This window comes from Diorhabda carinulata, chromosome 3, assembly GCF_026250575.1.
Source record: "Diorhabda carinulata isolate Delta chromosome 3, icDioCari1.1, whole genome shotgun sequence".
NCBI classification, from domain to species: Eukaryota; Metazoa; Arthropoda; class Insecta; order Coleoptera; family Chrysomelidae; genus Diorhabda; species Diorhabda carinulata.
This window is the reverse complement of record NC_079462.1, coordinates 8,584,026-8,606,882: the sequence shown is the minus strand read 5'-3', so window position 1 is coordinate 8,606,882 and position 22,857 is coordinate 8,584,026. Positions and strand designations below refer to the sequence as shown.

The 22,857-nt window shown below is 32.9% G+C and overlaps 1 protein-coding gene across 1 annotated transcript; it reads right to left on the bottom strand.

Moving 5' to 3' along the window:
* Positions 1-3,433: 3,433 nt before the first annotated feature.
* On the bottom strand, positions 3,434-21,258 carry LOC130891274 (putative inorganic phosphate cotransporter). The gene is made up of 8 exons (XM_057795912.1): positions 21,085-21,258; positions 17,039-17,184; positions 15,438-15,750; positions 12,889-13,106; positions 11,063-11,209; positions 8,901-9,033; positions 3,803-4,047; positions 3,434-3,663 (listed from the first exon to the last, which is right to left on the bottom strand). Exons 1-8 carry the CDS (start codon positions 21,125-21,127, stop codon positions 3,475-3,477), a joined length of 1,434 nt encoding a protein of 477 aa, XP_057651895.1. The 5' UTR covers positions 21,128-21,258; the 3' UTR covers positions 3,434-3,474.
* Between the last annotated feature and the right edge of the window lie 1,599 nt (positions 21,259-22,857).

The following is a 22,857-nucleotide window of genomic DNA, read 5'->3' as shown; positions in this document are numbered from 1 at the left end:
GGATGTTCGTCTTCAAATCTTGTAGGGTCCTTGGACGGTTCACATACACACGGGATTTCAAAAAACCCCATAGGAAATAATCACAAGGGGTCAAATCGGGAGAGCGGGCTGGCCACTCCAAATCGCCCCTAATTGAGATAAGGCGCTCTGGGAAGTGTTCCCTCAAAACAGCCATCGATGTTCTTGAAGTGTGTGCCGTTGCTCCGTCTTGTTGGAACCAAGTGTCCCCTAAGTCCAACTCATCTAGCCGTGGGAAAAAAAATTCCTGTAACATGTTTACATACCGGTGCGAATTCACTGTCACTGTGACTTCATTTTCCTCAAAGAACCAGGGACCAATAATTCCACGTGAGTAAATTGCACACCACACTGTGACTTTAGGTGAATGCAAAGGCCGTTGATGCAATTGTCGAGGATTGGTATCAGCCCAGTAGCGCATGTTTTGTTTGTTTACGGATCCACACAAATGAAAATGGGCTTCATCACTAAAAAAAACAATAGCGTCCTCAGGAACGACTTCCAGAAAAACCTCACACGCGTTCCTCCGAGAATTGAAGTCACGTTCAGAAAGTTCCTGCACAATTGCCATCTTGTATGGATGAAAATGAAGATCATCATGAAGTATTCTCCTCACAGAACGATCGGAAAGTCCAAGGGCAGACGCATGTTTGCGCGCAGAACGCCGTGGTGATCGCAACACTGAAGTTCTAACTAATTCAATGTTCTCCGGTGATCTAATGGGCCGAGGGACTCCAGTTCTTCGTCTTGTCACACTTGCAGTTTGTCTGAACGTAGTGACCCACGTAACAATTGATTTCCGGTCCGGGACAGGGGCCAAGGGGGCTAAATTAAAGCGATTCCGAAAGGCGCGCTGGGTTGCGATCACAGAACATCCGCTCGAAAAGTAAACCTCAACGGCAAACGCACGCTCCTCACTGTTCCAACGCATGATGGCGACTGAACTGTGCCGGGACAAAACTTTATAGTCCCCCCTCTCGGACGAGACCACTAGCACTCCGTTACGACATCTACCGACTAAATGGCGAACTTTTTAAAAAAGGAAGTTATGCTGCCGCACCCTGTATTAAAGTTAGTCGTTAGGACATCTAAAAATGACGAAAGTATTGTTGCCAACGTGAAAAAGATATAATAATGATATTAAAATGTTTTTTTAAATAAAGACTGTAATGCATCTAAATAACTATATAAAATTTTCAATAAAATCTATCATAAGTCGAATATGTGGTTTTATTTCCAATTGAATATTAACAATTGCTTAATTTTTGTTCGAATAACCAACTGAACTAACAGTTTATTAATAGAATAGGTTTTTCACATTTTAAACTCGGTCGCATCAAAAAACGTATTCGTTCCATTTTTTCGAAATTAGATGAAGATGAAAGAAATAACAACTCGCGGCTAACAATACATTTTCATTTATTACAATGTTATTTCCAGTGAGAACATGATTTTGCTAAATATCTTATTCGTACGACAAAATTTTTAACTGCATATTTGTCCTTATCTTGTAAATTGTATCTTATATGAATGCTTAACATTTCGTCGTATTTTTGGCAAAAAATTGTGCCTACTTTTTGTCTACTTGCTTTGGAGCCCGCATAATAACCAAAACTAAACAAATTATTCTCTCTCAAAACTTTCTTGGAGGTGATTTAATAGTCCTTCGTGAGTTAAGAAACTAAAGACTAAAAGTAAACGACACCAGATCATACAGAGGAGCACTCCTAACCAACCACTTCTTAATAATAGCAATAATAAAAGATATACAGCTAACAAAAAAATACTTCAGCAAAACAAGATAAAAAAGATGGAAGATATATGCTTTAAAAAATAAGGAGACAATAAAAAATAACAAAGAAATATGTAAGTAGCATACGAAGGCAAACTGAAACACAAATTATATAAAAAACAATGGAAAGAACTAGAAAATAATATAGTAAAAACTTCAGAACAAGTATTAACAAAGAAAACATGCAAAAATACAAACAAAGACTGGTACGACGGAGAGTGTGAAGAAGACAGTAAGCAAAAAAATGGCAAGTATGAGGTGCATCGATAAAAGGGAAGAACAATACAGAAGAGATTATAAGAGGCAAAGAAATATAGTTAATATGGTATATAAATGAAAAAGGAACAAATGGCTGGATAAGAAATTAGACAAAATAGACCAAAAGATACATAAAATAAATATGAGACAATTTTATGAAGAGATTAAACATCAAAGCACTACCCCAAAACCAAAAGGAATAAAAGATAAGAATAGTATAATAAAAAAATGATGTTAAAATAATTGGAAAGGTATGGGAACTAAACTATATGAGAAAAGAAGAGTAAGAAAGCAAAATACGGAACTAAAACTGAGGTTGAAGAACAGACAACAAAACTACGTAATGGGAGAGCTTTGGAGAAAATGGTAAAGAGACTGAGCTGTTAAAAGGAGAAAGAGAATAGATGAAAAAACAAATTCATCAACTCAACGGGACAATCTAGAAACAAAATAAGATCTCAGAGGAATGGAATACCAATACACAAAAAATATAAAGAGGACTATAGAAACTATAGAGCCATAACACTTCTTAACATTACACATAAAATACTCGCCAACTTAATAAATAGAAAACTCAATTCATACGCAGAAAGTATACTGGTAGACTACCAAAATGAGTTCAGGCCAGGACGATCCACAATCAACGCAATGCACAAAATAGACCACATAGTCCATGGGAACTCAATAGAGAGCTAAACATAATCTTTATAGATTTTAATCGCGCATTCGACTCAATGAATAAACAAAAAATGATAAAAGATTTAGAAACACTAAAGGTACCCAAAAAATTAAAGATATTAATAGAAGTAAGTTATATTGAATAAAAGGAAACCAAAGTAAGATATCTGGAAATACTATAAATGAAAATAAACGAAGGAGTGAAACAAGGCGACTCGATCTCTCCAATCCTGTTTAATATGATTTTGGAATATAATGCGCAAATCAAAATTAATTAATAAAAATATAACGAATCAAATATAAGGCATATAAAAGCGCAATGACAAAATTTGATAGGACACATTATGAGAAGAAAACCTACAGAAATGCCGATGAGGATAACACAATGGATACCTCTATGACCAAGAGGCAGGCCACGAAATACCTGGAGACCCAAAACAGAAAAGAATACTGACTAACGAAGCCAAGACCAACAAAAAACTGTAACAAAAACAACAAGGGGAGGGGATTTGTAGGCACACAAAACACTAGACACGATCCAAGAGATTGAACGGAATAATGAATGATTGAAGTTATGGATTAAGTTGTTTCGTGTAAAATAGTGCAGAGTTTTTTTCTTATAATTATAATATAATTATATAACTATAAATATTTTTTGGATTTTCACGATAATTGAAATAATACTCGTTTCTACAAAATACAATAAATAATATATTCTTATATAAATACTATACAGACATGACTGACCATACAGATGCTTTTCTAGCTATAACTTCTGATAATGTTTTCTCGTCAACCTCTTTAGAACCATCCCATTTCTGTCTTTTTCCAGACGCAAACATTGCGAACGCAATACTCGGTATAATATATGCCATAGCAGCTACAATGAAAACTATCTGCCACTGTGATTTATTACCCTGAAAAATTTCAACATATCGTGTTGTTCAAAATCATCTACACTATGAAGATATTAAATAAATATAAAACATAATACGTGAAATTTGGACACTCTATACTCTATATTCTATAATGGTAGAATTGGAATGAATTACTTACATCGTCAGTAACAATTAATTGTACTAATATAGGTGCAAAACTAGAAAGTGCACTACCAACACTATTACACATAGCTTGAAGTGTGCCTGAAAAATTTGGAGACAAATCTATGTGGTTCAAGTTATATCCTCCAGTTGCTGCAGATTGAATTCCAACTGCGCTCACTAACATAAAAACAGACGGGATTCTAGCACTGGCTGGTAAAAAGCTAAGAATCAGTAGAGATGTACCTGCTCCTATACCAGCTAAAAAAAAATCATCAATCAATAATTTATAACGTAACTTATAAAATTATAATTGTAGTATGGTTTTTAAGAGCCCGCATTTGATTAATAAAACAGTAGAAAATTCTTGATTATATTTATTCCAATGTTGTGATATTCTTGATAAATAGATAACGTTTAAAAAGCAAAAATACGTATTTTGAGCAAAATAAATTAAAAATTGTAGAAAATTGAAAAGGAGTATTTTATTACGAATAAAACATGATTCCCAATTGCAAATATTTCAACATTCCATTCCGTTATACATTTCTCGAATATAAAGAATTGTATATATTTATGTCAATTTTTCACTTCTTAGACCTTTTTTATTGTGTTTATTGTGATGATGACTTTTATATTTTCCAAATATTGAGATGTTGGTGGAATAAAAGCAGCATCACTATTATAAATAACAGTATTTAGGGTGCGGCAAAAGTCAGTTAACCAAATTACATAATAATGAAAACAAACAATGACAATATACAAAAAGTCGATTTATTATTAAAAGAAAACTAGAAATTTATACAAAAATGCCCAATCTTCTACCATTTTTTTCTCTCTTAATGTCATTTTGGATTGACAAAAAATGTATCTTTGAGCATCTCAATCTTAATTCTGCCTCTTCTCTCGACATTTAAAAGAAGCACGAACTTGTAGTTCATAATGATGCGGGGTACTGTCCTTTTGAAAATATCGCATGTCTGTCCCATCAAAAACATACGAACCGTTAATATGTCAACATTTGATTCTTCTGTAATGGTTACACTAGGGTTCTAGACAACCAGTATTGGGCTTTGTGTTTCGCGCAGCCATTAAAGCACCCGCAAAATTCTAGCCTGCAATTAGAATTGCCTTTATTTGAATAATGAAACTGCAACTCATTTTCTTAACATACGACGTAAACTGCGGTTAGATATTTGTAATTCACCTAATGTACTACATGCAGATTTGGTAGGTGCTTCGTTGAATGCTTCAGCAGCATATTTTTTTGTGAATATTTCTTATGTAGCTTATACACACTATTTGTCTCGTCGAAATATGTCTGCCATGATGCTGCGCTGCAAATTCTTCAAATATCTTATTGTAGTCGTTATTGTAACGTAGTTTTCACGGAGCTACCCTTCGAAATTCCTGGAATTTAGCAGGCGAATTATTTACATTGTTTCTTTTGAATAATCTTGTTTCTTTACGTTCTAGAAGTTTGGATAATTCTATTTGTAGTATATAAATAAGTTTATATAGCACAGTTTAGTTCAGTTTATAATAAATAGTCGTAGTGAACAGAACGAATTAGTAATTAGTAATTGAAGAACTTAAATAAATTATTCAAGTCAGTTAAGTGATAGTGATAAGTAAATTATTATAAGTTAGTTAGGTGGGTGTATAGTGCTTAAATAAATTAACAACGTAAGAGACAGTGTTTATGAATTCACCCCACGAATAGAAATCGTATAAATAAAGTAGAAAAACAATACTAAACTAACAACTGTGTCTCTTACTCTGAGCATTATTAGTTCAGGCACTGTAGCCAAAATTTTATTAACACTTGACATTAAAACCAATAGCATTGATTTTTGGTAAATAAGTCATTTGTAAAGAGTATGTTAAAATAATGAATAGCGTGGATAGTTTTTATATTTATTAACTTCTATATAAGAAAATGTTCAAAGACACTATCATTTGTCTAAAAAGTGCTCTGGCCATCACTTCTGACGTCTGACGTTGTTTTTTGCTTGCTTCGTTCATCTCGTTCACCCTCCTAGCTGTCACGTATTGTTAGTTTGTTTTTCTCGCGCACAGGACAGAGAACATAGACAATGATGAATAGATCAATAAGTATCTGAGAATCAACAGAGTATTTGGAGAAAAAAATTGTTCGGCGCTCGGGCGGCCATGAAAAAAGTGGTAAACCACCGGAAAAACTCTAAAAATTGATATTTCGACAATAACGTAGAAGAAATTGATAATTTCGTTACAATTTATAGAAAAAATTCTCACAAAAAAGGTATCAATATTTTTTTTTCTTAAAATAGTCCATTTTGGAGATACGTGACCCTAAGTATTTTTCAGTAATGAACCCCTGGTGCGCGCATGCTCAAATTGAGTGGTCTGTAACAATGTGGATTTGTGATTCGAATAGATTGAAATCATATTTTTCTAAAAATTGCTATAAAGTTGACTTGCTGGTTAATCACATTTGAGATTTGTTAGTTCCACATCAGTTGAAATAAATTTCATAAAAGTGGGAGAAAGGATGAAATCATATAGACAAAGTAAATTCCATAAGAAATTGGAGTTTTCGAACTGGAAAACGTGGAATAAAATTATTAATACAAACCAGAATGGCTGAAGATGTGTAAATTTGTTAATTTATTGAATAATAGTAAGTATATAAAAATTAAACTGGCCTGATATTGTCAAGAAAAAAATGTAGGTTACTACGAGGAAGAGCAGGTTGCTGAAATACGGAATCTCACATTGATGTAGCTGTAGTTAATAAGATCGCACGTCTTTAGACGCATATCCTGTAAGACATCGACCAGAAAAAATAACCAAACTAAAATACAACGTTATTAGAAAAATGTGGTTGAATTTCGCCAAAGACAAAGTGGGAATAAATTTTGACCTACTGAATCTTGGAGCAAACTCTATTTATTTATTGAAGAAATTATTTCAGCTTAGGATAATAAATAAAAACCACTTTTGATGGAACTTACTAGCTGTAAATATCTAAATATCTATTGCTGAAGAATATTCCTTCAAAATCTCGTTTACTTTGGGACTTTTTGCTCAAAAAGAAGAAAATTTTACAGATTTTAGTTGAGCGGCATGCCAAGTCTTATAGTATTCCGAGTTATTGACGTGTAGATCTTATATTACCAATTATAACTCATTATCTTGTAAATGAAGCATTTTTTGATAAAAGTTTCTATAGCCGCTCGCATGCAGAACAATTTTTTTTCATTCTTGATATTAAATTTGATTCCTTTATTTATTTTTATTTTATTTCCTTTATTTGATTTTTATTAAGGCTAAAAATATATGGCACATTATATCAGAAACTTTGTTTTTTTCTTAAAGTAGTACCCAAAAACTGCTCTTGGTTTTGGTGTTAGGTTAAAACCCTAGGTTCCTGGACTATAAGTATCTATTAGGTTCGTTTCAAGCCGTCCTTGGTATGATGACGATTCTGCACAATAGAGATTACGTGTTGCAACCGGGCGGTTACCATTATAAGAACTATTCTGTTTGGCGTTCCAACCGAATTGGGTATCGTTTGTGAACCGTTTCCGGGACGGTCTAGTCGATACTTTGTTGTCAGCAAGTACTGTTACAAGATCAGTGTACAGCCGAGGATTGCGCAGAAAATATCTATTATCGCTTCCAATCACCGTTTCAAGAACGGTCCAGGCTAGCAAGTTGGAACAAACCTATAGTAAACGCGATAAAGTTGTCGGACGTGATTTTTCGTGATAGTAGTGACTGAATTTTGCTACACCTTGTAGAATATCATATATGTATATTTTGATTAATGAAATATTTTGATTATGTATTATGTGTTTTATGAATTATAATTCTACAGAAAGCTGCAGAGAATGTCTTTTTACATAAGACAAGGAAAGATTCGCTTGATGTTTGAGATTGTTATTCATTAATTTTTTGTTAGTGCAGTGTTTGCTTTCACAAAAACTATAGATTTGAATTCAAGATCTGAAAACGCAAACTAATAATTTAGATTTAGAAATATGAATTGAAGATTAAATATCTTGAGAATCAAATGTTTTTGTACACATTCTATTTTTATCTTATATTTGATTATATGATATGAAATGAATTTCATTATTTTATTCTTAGTTGTGTATTGGGGTTTCATAATAGGATTGCATATTAGACTCATATTTTTAACTTCATTTTTTTTTGTTATAGCAGTAATGCAGTCATCTACGTAATACAAGATATATAAAATATTGGGTTTACTTATCATAATTTGTTCAAAATTTTCTTCTTATTCTTTTCTTAAGATTTAGTCTTGTTTCTTCTACTATTCAGCCTCTTATTAAGAAGTAGATGTACAGCTTTCGTGCGAGTTCAGTCGAAAGGTCTGCTTGAAGTTGATTTTCATCCTTTGCCTCTTTAACCCGTCAATCTTCCATCACTCTGTCGACGCGGTCTCTCCAATATCGTCGTCTCGATTTCGTGAATTATAGTATATCCTGAATCTTCTTTTATAGCTTTGCTTCTTATTTCATCTCCTAGGCACATTTTTTCAATAGCTCTCAATGTTTTCATCTCTACTGCCCTTTTCATATACTTTTTGTTGTTGTTGCTCTGCAGTGTCCTGAGATGGATTAAGTAGCTTCAAGGGTACTGTAGCCAGTCTCAAGTCCAGAGAAAGGAGGAGAGTTGGTGGACAAGGTTAGCAACCTACCCACTGTAGAAGAGATTCATTGCTCAAAGTACAACTAATACCCAAGATCATCCGTTCTTAATTGCGCTATAACACTTGGTATGGAGGGTTCCATGTGAAGCTTTCATTACGCCCAAATGTTTCATTCTCAAAATCAAAATATTTATATTTACAAAAAATGAACAACAGCTGTATTATTGTACTTTTATGTATCTGGATTCATGTGTTTCTCGTTCTAAAATATCTCATTTAATCATTCTTATTCAACTTCTTGTTGATTGAGTGACATCAGTTTGAATTTATTTTATTACACCTATGGAGTACATAGTACAAAATATGTTTATTGGACCAACTGCATTCTCTTCTCATTGGACAAATTCTGGTCTGTAGGGAATGATTCAAATAGTCAAAAACTTCAAACACTTACATATCGAATTGAATAACTTCCTAGTAGCAGTCCTCGTAAGATATTTATGGTTAATTAGATAATCTGCAAGAAATCCAAAACCAAAATTACAGAAGAAGCTAGCAATATAAGGTGCAGATGACAATGCTCCATTCTGAAAAATTAATATATATTAGACAGTTTCTCAAGTTCAATTTTTGGTCGTAATTGAAGAAACAATCATTCAAAAAAAATCATTCATTGCAAAGCAATATTTGGCTCATACAAAAATGGTTGCGTCGTTTGAGCAAGTTGTCTGGCGTCTTAAATATTCAAATTAGGTTAACCTTTGATTTACAATGCCGTTGAGCAATTGTTGTAAACCACTTGCAGCATCGTTCGGTGGCCATGGTCAGGTAGCGATAGCGTAACACATGAGTGAAACACATCCAGAGCAGAAATGTGTTAAATATTTACTCGAAATAAGTTATGGAAATAAATTTTGTATTTATAGTCATTCGAGAAAAGTGCCTACTTAATAAAAGTGTGTGAAAACCATTAATCACAAATATGTATAATGTATGAACGTACAAAAAATATACATTACATTGTACACTTTGACTAACTCATATTTAAGTACACCATAAAAAGGAGGAAAATGTTGGAGATTTCATAAATGGAAATATCGGAATGAGAGGAATTGAATTTGGATAAAAATAATAGCTAGAGCGAGGTAAGTGACGTGCAAAAGGGTTAAAATACAAGCTCATTATATGCTACGAGGTTTGTTCGAGAACAATACATCAAAGATTTTCTTTTCTCGCGAACAACATGCCTTTTTCTAGTCCCGCCATGCTCTAACCGTTTTAACCGTTCCAAATAATAGTTGACGTCTTTCTCATAAAAATAACGATATCGTCCTCGTCTGATAACAAACTTGGAGGTGATGAAATGGGAAAAATCGCTGAAAGTAAGATTTGGTGAATATTGTGAGTGATCAACCAATTCAAAATACAATCAAAATTTTAGTCAGCGGGATCAGCCAATTGTCAAAAGATGCGTTGTTTTCTTCAACCGCAGTCACTTTTTGTAATTTCTCCCTCTACATTATCAAGCAATTTAGCGTTATCTCTGTTGTTATTGTAGCTTCTTGAAGATAGTCGATGAACACAATCTCGTGACGATCCCAAATAACGATCGCCATCACTGGTCCATTTTAGAGCAGATTCTCACTTTGCAATCGACTGTCTGGAAAATGTTCTTTAGAATTCACTTATGGTCTAAACTGAGTGAACGCGGCACCCTACGTGCGGATCGCTCACACCTGCTTAATTTTTTAGTTAGTATATGGCAGATGCATTTTTTTTATATACCAATAGCCTATTCTATCTCTCTTAATTCAATCGAAAGATCGCCCGGAGTGATTTTTCGATTATATCGCTGATTGGCACAGTCTTTGATTGTCCCAAACGCTCGTCGTCAGTCAAGCTGATACGACTACGTTTGAATTCATCTACCTGAAATTTAACGGTAGTAAATGAGGGTATAGAATCTCTCCACAGAGTTTCTACCTCCTCTTTCATTTGGTCCGGCATTTTGCTATTAAAAAACAGATATTTAATGACAGGTATTATATTGAAAACTGCTGACATCTTCAGATAGAGGGATAGAGAGAACTTTTTAAGCAGCTCTTGTATATTATAATAACTGTTCACTCGATCTTGATGCAATATAAGTGATTGAATAAATTAAGATCAATGCGTTTAGAACGGAGTATTTGAATTTTTCAAATATCGCAGAGAAAAAAAATATAATGGCGAGGAAAATTCGTACCATCCCAAAAAAAATGTAATTTCTATAAGAAAATGATTTCATTTAAAGAAATCTGAGAACTTCTAGGGAACATCAAGTTAAGAGACTAACTCAGTAGTGAGGTTCAAAATGAAATTAATTTAGATTAAATTAAAATACTAAAACCTTTGCTAACATAGAAGTTACTCACATTGTATCATATACATATATTATTCTCTAAAAAATAGTAAATCAAAAACTGTTTGTTAATATAAATTACTCTATGGACATACTCTATAAACAGTCACACGCAAAAACATGTATTTAGATTTTGAGGTCATAATAGCTATCGATGATCGTTAATTTTGATAACGTAGATAATGCTATTAATCATATTTTAAAATTTTACGTACCGATTTCATATCGAATAACATGACCGCCTTCATATAATTGGGAATTTCTGTTATAAGCGTGTTGTAACCCCAAATTTGGCCAACTTGGGCGAACATCAATATCCAAACTGGTCTAGTTGTAAGAATACTTTTCCACGGTACTTGAATCTAAAAAGAAATAACCATTATTTATTGGAATCAATATGACAGATAATTTGATATTAGAATATTTCTTTAATTATTTAATACAGCCTAGTCCTTTATAAACCACTGGCGATTTTAGGGATTTCATTGTTATCGTCACCTTCCTATGTGGTATGTTCATAGAATAAGTTCTGTTTTCATAACTCTCTGCAGCAGCGATATGTGAGAACTCGCATTTTCGTGATGGAGAATGAGCCGTCTTCTACGATTGGTTTCCCTGATTTATTAAAAAATTTCTGGCAAACAAATGCTGGTGTACTTTTCAAAATTGACATTTCTACGTTGTTTTAATGGAAAGGTGGTGACATGTTCAGTTTATAGTTCATAGTTCGTAGGTGTGGGCGGCCGTGAAGACGTTCAGCACATATCGTGCCCCACTTGACATTACCAAAGTCCGATGTCCTTCGATTGGCTTGAACCCTTTGATGTCGTTAGGCAGGTTGTGGGGTTTGCCCAGGTGTTTAAACCACTCCCATGTGAGTGAAGGACACTCAAAGATAACGTAGTCTGCAGTTTCGTCCTCCTCCATGCATCAGCGGCACTCCGGATCATCTGTGGCGCCCATGGTGTGAAGGTAAAGTCTTAGATGGCAATGTTCGGTTAGAAATCCGGTCACTAATCTGATTTCGCGCCTATTTAGCCGAAGCAGTTGTTTGGGGAGAGACGAGCGGGGTCCGTCTATATAGGCCTTCGCTTGTCTCATGCCAGGCGTGTCCATTCATCTCTGCCGAGCCCGCCTTGTAATGACAGCGCTTTTGGCCACACCAAGGATGGGTTCTGGGCCCATTGGTGGGTTCGCCGATCCCAGTCTAGCGAGTGAGTCCGCTTTGTCGTTCCCTTTGAGATATTCAGTTATTCCGAAAAAACAGACGACCAATTGCTTTGGAGTGCCCCGTGCGGCAATAACTTTAGTTGAATTTGAATCGTCTTTAAAGAGGTCTTTAAAGAAGTTTCGAGTTCAAATGTGCAGATCCATGATTCTTTGCCTGTCACGATTTTATAGAAGTCTTTTGAAGTATTTCTTTGCGCTAATTGACACGAGTTGTTTTTTAAACGATCAAATCTTTTTTGCAGCCAAATTCATGCAATATTGAATGTATGCGAGTGGAACTAATGCCCAAATATACTTAACTCTCACGGTATGTGCGGAGTGCGACCACGATTGAATTCTGAAAACTAGCAAAACACGCTGATGATCGCATGAAAATATTCGTGGTCTAAATCCATTTTCTGACCAAGACGAATGTTACAAGTATCTGTAACAAATCAAGTAACACTCGTATGACAACACGTTCAGAGTATGTTCATCATTAAAAATGTCAACCTTTATGATGGTATTATCAGATTTGACATATTCACATCAGTGAATTTTACAAGCAACCCTTGTAAAATGTGGAGTTTGAACGTTGTCAATCACGTTATTAGTTAGATCAATAAGAAAAATTCCGAATTAAAATTAAAAGTCTTATTTGAAAATATTGTTTCTAAGAAAGCACTGCGTTAAAGCAATTTTTGAACAATGTTGATTAATGTATAAAAATATTGAAATCCATATTGAAATAATAATACAGAATCACAAATGTACAGAATTAATGTATTTCAAAGTTATCATTCACTAAAAATATTGAGAAATATTTACTTACTTTGTTCACCTTGATCTTAGTAGAGCTCTCAATGTATTCTTTTTCCTCTTTTGAAATTCTACTACATTGAGCCGGAGAACTAGATCCCAAAAATAGAAACAATAAGACCCATAAATATCCTATCGCACCATAAATATAAAAACAAAATGGCCAACCCAGTTGTGAAGAAGCGATAAGACCGTTAGTGAACAAACTAATAATGGTACCAAATGCTGCACCTAAAAATAATTTCCAATAACTTGTGATTATCACATAAAAAAGAAATGCTGCGATAAGAGAGAAAAAGGAATCAAGAAACACTGGAGAAAATCGAAGGAACCATATTGAAAGGAAACTAGGAGAAGAAGAAATATTTTTAACATTTATTGATCTCAAAGCATCCTTAGACATAATAGAAAAAACAGAAATATGGAGGTTCTAGAAGCACATATGAGATGATAAAGGCTAAAATGAAGATAACAGGAATAAAATTAAAAGAAATCTTAATGAAGGGAAGGATAAAATATGCCTATTATTATTAATGTTAGTTGTGGATAATCAATTTGCATGAGCTAGTGAATATATGACAATAAAATAAATACTCGTAAAACCAAAGTAATGATTAAAAATAGTAAACAACAACAATATGCAATTGGCCGAAAAAGCAAACACGGACAATGGAAAGAATAAAGGCTTATAAAAATCTAGGAAACATATTGAGAGAAGACTGTACTACACACTAAACAAAATCATACTGGAGCTTATAGATATTGACCAAAAAGTGGAAATTGACATTCACAATACAGTTACGATTCCAATAGTAACATATATTCATGTGAAAATTGTAATTGTGAAAGAAAAACGATTCCAAAATGAACACGAATGAAACACCTAAGAAGAATAGCGGGCAAACCGACATCGGACAAATGTAGAAATGAAAAGATAAGACAAATAACAAAGCAAGAACCAATAATAAGTGAAATAAAAGCAAAAGCTAAAATTGTATAGACATATACTCAGAATGAAATTAGACGTGATTGAAAGAGAGAAGAGAAGACGTAGACCAAAAACAGTGAAATTTGAGAACTTGTAGAAATAGGGTGGATGAAACTATTTATTTTGAATTTTTGTAAATGATAAAAATTTACCCTGATGGCTCTGAAATAGTCACTGACGAAATATTGAAATATGCCATAATCGAGAAATCGCATCAACCCAAACTGTTGAGAGACAGAGAACTAAGTAACCAGCGCTGAGTTATGAAGAAGAGGTTTTCTGATATAAGCATGTAGGTATTAATTCAGTCATTAGAAATTAGTTTCACAGACGCTTGCGACGCCTTTGTCTACATCTACGATTCGACTAGCTTTAAAAATGAACACAAACTTTAACTTAGGACATGATAGGGCATAGTGAGCAGCAAGATGATCGTGATTATTGTCTGGAAAAAAACACGTTACATTTTTCCTAGAGAGAAAAGGTTGCGATGCATTACGTACACGGTAGAGGTTGAGAGTAACCGATTATGAGTATTTCGAAGATCTCTAATTGAAGGCACAGTTCAGTTCAAGAATTTGTATAAACCCAAGGAATTTGATCTTTGATTAGATATTATCCTCATTAACCTATATTTCGTTATATGAATGATATCATCTAAACTACATCATAACAGTCATACCAGAATTAGAACGGAATCTTAGCCAGCTAGATTATGAATGTTTTCGTTATATCGTTATATCGTTATAGCTCTGCTATATAGACTGAGTAGATGACGTCAAAATAATGCTATGAGATGAAAAAAAAATCTCATACGACCCCTAGTTTCTGAGTTATACGCGTTCAAATTTGTGAAATCAGAAATCAGAAAGTATATTTTCTAAATTATACATTCAAACATTGAAAATTATTAGTAAATGATAACGTATGTCCATGTAGTTTGCTTCACGGAATAAACAATTCTACACTACTATCTGAAGGCCAGGGGTGGCTCATTCTAATGGTTAACAATCCGTTTCTTTTACAGGGAAAATCTGTAGCATCTAAAGATAACAAAAATGAATTTTTCAATAGATTTTTAAAACAAAAAGGTACTTTTTGTTTGATGAAATTTATGGTTTAGTAGATTTGTATATTTTTAGATCGTTGTATACGCCACGGAAACCGTTCGCCATAAAGAGACATTCTAAAGAAAAATATCATAAATACTGATTATTTATTGAAAATTGTGTAAGGACAAACTTACACAATCAAACATTTCTAATTGAATTGCATATTGTCAAACATCGTGTTACTTACATAAGAGAAAAATTGAAATGTATTATTCTAAATATATTTTTTTATGTACAGTTTATCAAGCTTTTGGTTCAAGAGAGCCCTACAGAGATGCCAACTACATTGCGGATAATTTGAGTTGTTAACAGAGGATTTGTCTTACGTTTTTAAAATTAGCTCACTTAAAAAAGAATATTACTAAAATAGTATATTTTGATTTTTACAAGAAATCTTCGTTTATATCAATATAAACAAGAGTTGAATAATGATAATGTTTTTACTAAAAATTAAATATATACCTGACAAGCACCAGCTACCTAGTCTCGATCTTTCTGAAATGTGACACCATCTACCAAGTAAAGTGCTTACTGACGGAAATACAAATCCCTGACACATTCCTTGAATTACTCTGGATGCCATAACTCCATATGATTGGAACTTATCTGCCAATATTGGAACCAAGGCTACAGCAGTTGCATTAATTGTCATCGCAACTAACAGAAACGGCTTAGCGCCGTACGTTCTTGCCCAATCCGCAGCGAACAACTGAAGGGTAATATAGCCCCAAAAAAATGATGATAAGACGACATTTTTGTTATTCCAATCAAATGTCTGTAAAAATATAATTCGATAACGTTTCATCATTTAGAATATTTTTAAAATTATTTTGAGAAAGATACCAAAGCAAAGCGTTTGAAATGTGAACGGTGTCCACACGCCAACGTCAGCGAGTGAAAGAGACCACGACAGTATATTTCTATAGTAATCGTCGTGACACGGGTACGGCGTGACGCTGTACGCGGCCGACGGCGTTTATAGGAGACCATAGCCTAAGATTTTAACGAAGCTTGGTTAATTAGTATACAAATATCATTTTATTTTGCTGAAAAATAGTCAGCGAAACGTTGAATTGACTACTCTAAACAGAAACTCTTCTCAAATTAGTTCTACTTACTAAATTAAATATTAATTTACTTTTAAAAAAATTACTGCGTGTTTTTCAAACAGGATACTTATTAAACATTAGATAATTCAAAACAAAACATTTGATCTACAACTACAACCTGTTATAAATGACAATACATATATATATCGTGGAATTTATCATAAACTAATTCTCTTCTTCTATCATTAGTCAAAGTGAAAGGCAATCTTGCAACTTATTGTCGTTTATACCACAGAAGTGCTCGTTTCATTCCTTATTCTTGATCAACATTCTGTACCTCACATATTCTTTTTATATTTTGGCTTCTCTTCCTGGCAAAGAGTATTTTTCCAATTAATCATAAAAATACGCTCGTTTTGATTATTTCTAATCGTTCATTTGTTTTTGATGCTTCGCTTCATTTGGTTTCCATTTGCATATTTTTATTTCACCATACAATGTCGTTTAAACATCATCTTATTCACGTTGCGTTCGTCATTTCTTCCCTTCGTTTCCCAAAGTATAATTTATCGTATGAACGTATTTATTTTCCATGTAGAAAGAAACATTTGATCAATTTCAGTAGCTTAAAAATTGTGTCCAATATATAAACTTATTAAATTAACTTAATTTACGTGGTAATATATTTTTTTTGAAAACAGCATTTGAAGACCCATTAGGTCTTCCAACATGTGTTATGGATCCTTAAAGCTATCATAAGAAGTTTAACAACATTTATTCGATTGGCATTTTTTCGTAATTTAAAAAATGGTCATTCTGAGAATAAGTTGATCTTCTCAAAACACCCACATTTGTTTAAATTTTTTATTTGAAAGATATTAGAAGCTTCGACGTCTGCCTTTGCTCTGTCTATAACAAGACATCAAGTCTTACCTTAATAATAATCCATTGATGTGATCTGTTTTGTAAACTCGACTTGTTCATGAAAAACAATTTAATATATTATACACTTACCCGTATATCTGGGTTTGATGAAGCATTTGGATCTAGCATAGCTACAATTACCACTGACAATTGTACTCTCATAGAAATAGCAGAAACCACAAGTAGAAACAAACAAATGACTTGCTGGTGTCGCATACCAAAGCGCGGCAATTTAACTGGAAAAAAATAAATTGTCAAGTCAAGATATACGACAGGAAGTGGATCATCACCCTGTTCAGTTAATTTTTATTCTAAATTTTGACTATCCAATCATTCTACCCCTTGTTGATATTTCCTCCACAAAACTCATAATTTTACAACGTACTTAGTGTTGTACGGTGTGAAATCCAATAAGGTAGTGCACGCAACAATTTGGACAAAATACTGATATATAATATCTTTGCAAACATCTTTCAGAATTATTGTGCGTTTTTTAATCCGCGAAAGTCACACTTAGACAGATTTCAAGAGTAATACTAGCTTATCTCATCAATGATTTCGACGTTCAATATTTGATATAGATTTTCGAAAAAATTAGATTGCGCGGAATGCTTAGTAGAAACTGATCGGAAAACAATTTAGTATAAAATCCTCCTAAGTACTAACATGGAGAATAATTACTCGAAATCAAATTAATATTCTACTTAATCAGAATAATAGGATGGCTTTTTTAAGATATTCTGTACTTTTGTTTATCTTGATGCACGTGTTTTTTGGCATATTGATTTCTTATTTCGGTTACGAACTGGTAAAATTCTCTGCTTTTGTCGAGTGAATAAGTATTTTAAGGACTTTTTTAAAACATGTCCCGTTGTATCAGCTTTTCGGTCGGAATTCTTTGATACTATATACTGTCGTTTAAGTAAGAAAAGAAAAAGTATTACTAGATTTTAATAGCTAGATTGTGCCAGTGTCATTACAGAAATATTAATGCAATGTTATAATCCTACAATGTACATAATTTGAAGTTTGTATGCCTGCGATTTTTGGAAATATGCTTGAAACATTTACTTAAAAACGTCATCTTCAAAAAGTGTTAGCTCCATTAGAATAAATTTTTGGGGACAGGTGAATCGATTATTTACTTAAAGTCATATAATATTTTTAGTTTGCTTTGTGAGTTCCTGTTTAATACCTTCACTATTATTGTGACAGCAAGCTGGATAAAAATATGAAAGATATATAGGTAATGAAAATTTTAGAAGTATAAAAATTTTAAGCATTTAGAAAGCAGAATTGCAATTAAAAAATATGTTTTGAGCAAAAGGCATTGAACTGAAATCCCTTTTAAAACCACTCTCCTCTCATAAGTCAATTAATTATGCCATTTTACTAATTCGAATAAAGCAGTAGCATTCGATAATCATGAATTTATACCTAGAAAAATTAAGTTTCAGCTAGTTGCCTTGAGAAGTATAAGCATGAGGAGTGTTACGTATTAGACTGACCCAAACCACTCTCTAGCCTAAATTAAATAAGTATTAACAATGTCTGCAGTTTGAATGAGTATCAAACTTTAATAGGTCTAATCTAACTAGCATATTAAATTGTTATACAGAGTGAGTTCTATATATGGAACGCCTCAATTATCTCGGTAACGGCTTGTACGATTTTTATAAATTTTTGTATACAAGGGTTTTGTGATACGGCCGGTATAATAGGGGTATTTACCTTTTTCCAGAAAAATAGAGAACTTTGTTATTTCAAATGGATTACCCTGTATATTTTTCGCTTTTCGAAATCTTTAAGAAATACTTATCATTTTTCAACGGATTTCCTCTATACTTAAATGCCATAATTTCGGAGTTATAGCTTCATTTGCGTTATCTAAGCCGAAGCTAAAATAATACATTCAGGTGGCAATGCCTGCTACAATAACAAATTTGACGTTTCAATAAATTATTATTGTTGAAGTTTATTGAAAGTCACAACGGATCGTTTATCTGAAAAAGAACCAATTGATATTTTAATGATATTTGGATATGGTGACAGGCGTGCATAAGAAACATGTAATATCTTTAATAATCTATATCCTAATCGGAAAATGCAGATCTAATGATGGAAAAATTTTACAATCAAAACGATCCAAATTTTTTAAGTAATGTATATCGGCATAATTGTAGATACTGGTCACGTAACAATCCTTGTTGGATGGGTGAATCCCACACCCAATATCCCGAAAAACTTAATGTATGGGCTTAGTTGGCTTTGGTATTTCCAAATCCAAGTAAGTATTTTCACATTTAAAAAAATCTTCATTACTAGAAATTTTCAGATAATATCAATATCCCAAACGACAATATTTGGCTACAACAAGATGGTGCCCCACCTCATTATGTTTATGTGGTGAGGCAATACCTAAATAATGTGTTTCCCAGAAGATGTATTAGAAAGTTTGATTTTATCAAATTGCCCCTATGATCACCCGATATGAATCCTTCAGACTATTTCCTGAGGGGTCACTTGAAATACATAGGATTACCACATAGATAAGAAGGATTGAGCAGTCAGGGATGTTGCAAAATGCATTGAAAAGTTTTAAAAATCACATGGCTTGTTGTATTGAAGTAAATGGACAACATTTTGAGCATCTGCTGTAATAGCCTTTACTGTATGTTTTGTAAAATTCGTAATTTTTCTACTTCACAAATGTGGATCTACTTTTAACATGACACAAACATTTAAAGATTTGTCTTCAGTTGTTTTAGGTTTTCTGCGCCATGATTTGGTTAAATATTTTACTGCACCAGTTTCGTTAAACTTTGTACTAAGTTACAGATACTAGACCTAGTTACGAGTGGATATACTACAAATGTAGCTATAACTCCCAAATTATGGAATTTAGGTATACAAAATATTACTTAAAAAATTATCAGTATTTCTTAAGTATTTATAAAAACACAAAATCTTATATAAACAGGAAGTTGGTAGAGACGAAAGCTCCTCATCAATGTATCTGACATAAATTTCATCTTTGTTCACTTCATTAACATTTGTAGTATTGTATTTCATTAAGATAAACTGATAGTTCATTGCTGTAAGGCCATTCGTTCCTATAATACAGTTATACTATAGATAAATGAGAGAAAGCGAACAAATTTTAAACAGTTTTCTAAAGTTTCTGATTACGATACCATGTGAAAATTGCAGCAATGATGATTTTTCAAATTATCTTTCAGATATGAGAAAAACATTTATGCTATACCTCATGCGGAAGACGAAAAGACAGTTAAAGAATTGGGAAATATTGTAAAGAAAACCCCACTTGAAGAAGTAACCGTTACCGCCATTACAACAGTGGAATCAAGACTACTAGTACTACTTTATAGATTAAACCAAGCAGGCGAATATTGTGGATGATATTCAGACGACATAGTTCCAATTGTCAGCGACAAATTTGACGGTACTTTGATATTATTAAAAGATACTCTCTTTGAAGAAGAAACAGTATGTGGGGCTGTGTTTATGGGAAAAGAAACCTGATAAATTTGGCAAAAATAGTGACAACACAACAACATAAGCACGTCAACAATATTTTGAGTAAAGTTATAATAACCACAAAGGTGTAAAAAAGCATACTATGAATTCTTCCACAGAAAAAACTCATCAACAGTTGACGAGGCAAGACATGAGCAAAGACTAGCACATTACTGCTACAGGATAGAAACAATGAAGACCTGTTCAATATCATCGTTGGAAGTTATTATGAGCTGCAAATTGTCAAGAAAAGACCATCGCGTCTATTGTCAGGATTGACAAATGTCAGGATTTGAAAAAAGTTTATTTGTAATCTCAAGTGTATCGAAGGCATTTGTGGCAATAATATCCCTCCTCGAACTTTATCTAAACGGGTAATTTTTCAGTATTGTTACTCTAAAGTAACAGTAAATATACGGTATAGACTTTTTCAGAAATTTAATAATAGTAATAACTATATGAGAGGATGATTGACGCATGATGAAATTCACTTTTCTCTTAGATTGGTTCTAAGTGACTCTAAAAGTCGAATGAAAACTGAAACATCTATATATGTCGTCTTGATAAACTAATAAACTATGTGATACAAGTAAACTCACCATTCTTTTTATGTTCTACCTTGTTTTCAGTTTCCTTGTCCATAATTACCGATCGATTTTTATCTTCTACCCAAAACAAAATGCTGCATGATCTGCAGCTTGCACGCAATTGAGTAGAATTATTTCATTTGTATATTTATGAAGTTAAACATTATAATTTAAAATCGATCCGATATTGTTGTTACTTCAAGTACCTTTTGTGTCAGTTCTTATCATTTCAACTAATCTAAAAAGGTTATCATAACTAACAATAAAGTGATTTCAGTCATTATAAATGAATTTCTATCATTTTCATTTTCTATCATGATTTTAATGAGTATCTTTTAATTCAGATCCTACGGGACACGGTTTGGCTTCTATTTAAGCACAATATTTCACATAACCATAATGTATTAGTTGTTGAAAATTAGAAGAGATAGTCTTCTTTTCCTCAAATTGATGAAGTACTTATGACTAAAGGACGGATTCTATGCATGCATATTGCATGCGTATTTGAATATTTTGTCAATTTTTTGAATATTTCTAAATAACTTGCATATGTATGCATATATGAAAATTGCCAAACTGACTAAACTTTTAATCGAATTACCTTATTATTTTAAAAATTTTATTGTCCTAATACGACTGACTACGGGTAGAATATTCCAGATAGTCAATTAAGGATTTCCAACTATTTCCTCAATAGATACGGTGAGGGTTGATGTTTGCCATTTTGTTTGATCATTGATTTATTATTTCATCAGTGACCGTTATTCGATCAATGTTTCGGTAAAAGTATATTTGTTTCTGAGAGATGCAAAATACCGAAGGATAATTCGAGCCTGGTTAATTCCTGAAGGTAACATGAACTTGATCACATCAGTGGAAAACGATTATGTAAAGCCTATAGTAAAATGGAAAGTTTTATAAAATTGATTTCTTCCTTCCATCCGGGTAAGATTTTGTTGTTTGTCGAATATTCAAAGCGCAGATAATTTGGAAAAATGCATGTTCTTACTCTAGAACAATAGAAATTTTCGATGAAACAAGATATCAGGATACACCAAGACAGGTCAAAATGCAAGAAGATGAATGATTCGAAAATAATTCAATTGCCTTTAGACGGTAGACCGTCGTTCATGAGTTCATTTAATGAAGAACAATAAGAATTTAACGCTGATTTATACGAGACGATGTTTCATGAAAATATACTTCTAAAAACATTAATTAATTAATATTAATTAATAAATCCTTCATGGATTTTTTATTTTGACAATACATTGTGGAGGTTCATCATAGTACAAATGTGAGTTATGTTAATTATTCTGCTTCTTGGGTGAACAATATTCTCCCAAAAAATAAGTTAAATTCCATTGTTTATCTAAAAAGCCACTGGTGCAAGTTTGCTGGATAATCTAATCGATAGAATATACTTTCTGAATAGAAATGAGTGAAAAGACTACTCCTGCTGAATATAGTGAATGTTTTTCTGCATTATATTAAATTGGACTGATATTGCACGTAAGCTAGTTGTTCAATGTAATTGTGCGTCATTTCATTACATCTTTGAAGAAAACTACTGATAATTGATAAAATCCCTCTCCAGATTGTCTGTCCAAACGAAGACGCTATTCCTCAGATTCAAACCTAAATATTCAGATTCTCCTAAACTGTTTGTTTCATTCACTTGCAACTAAACATTTATTACTTGATATATTTGGAAAAAGTTATTTGTCTACTACTGTGCGTGAAGTGCGTACTTTAGACACACTTTCCAGAGCGTAAAACTTTACG

Coding starts and splice junctions, on each gene's coding strand:
- LOC130891274 (XM_057795912.1), bottom strand. CDS start 21,127: ATGGACAAGGAAACTGAAAACAAGGTAGAACATAAAAAGAATG. Junction 11,210..12,888: donor CTAAGATCAAGGTGAACAAA/GTAAGTAAATAT, acceptor ATTTCTTTTTAG/ATTCAAGTACCGTGGAAAAG. Junction 9,034..11,062: donor TGTTATTCGATATGAAATCG/GTACGTAAAATT, acceptor TTAATTTTTCAG/AATGGAGCATTGTCATCTGC.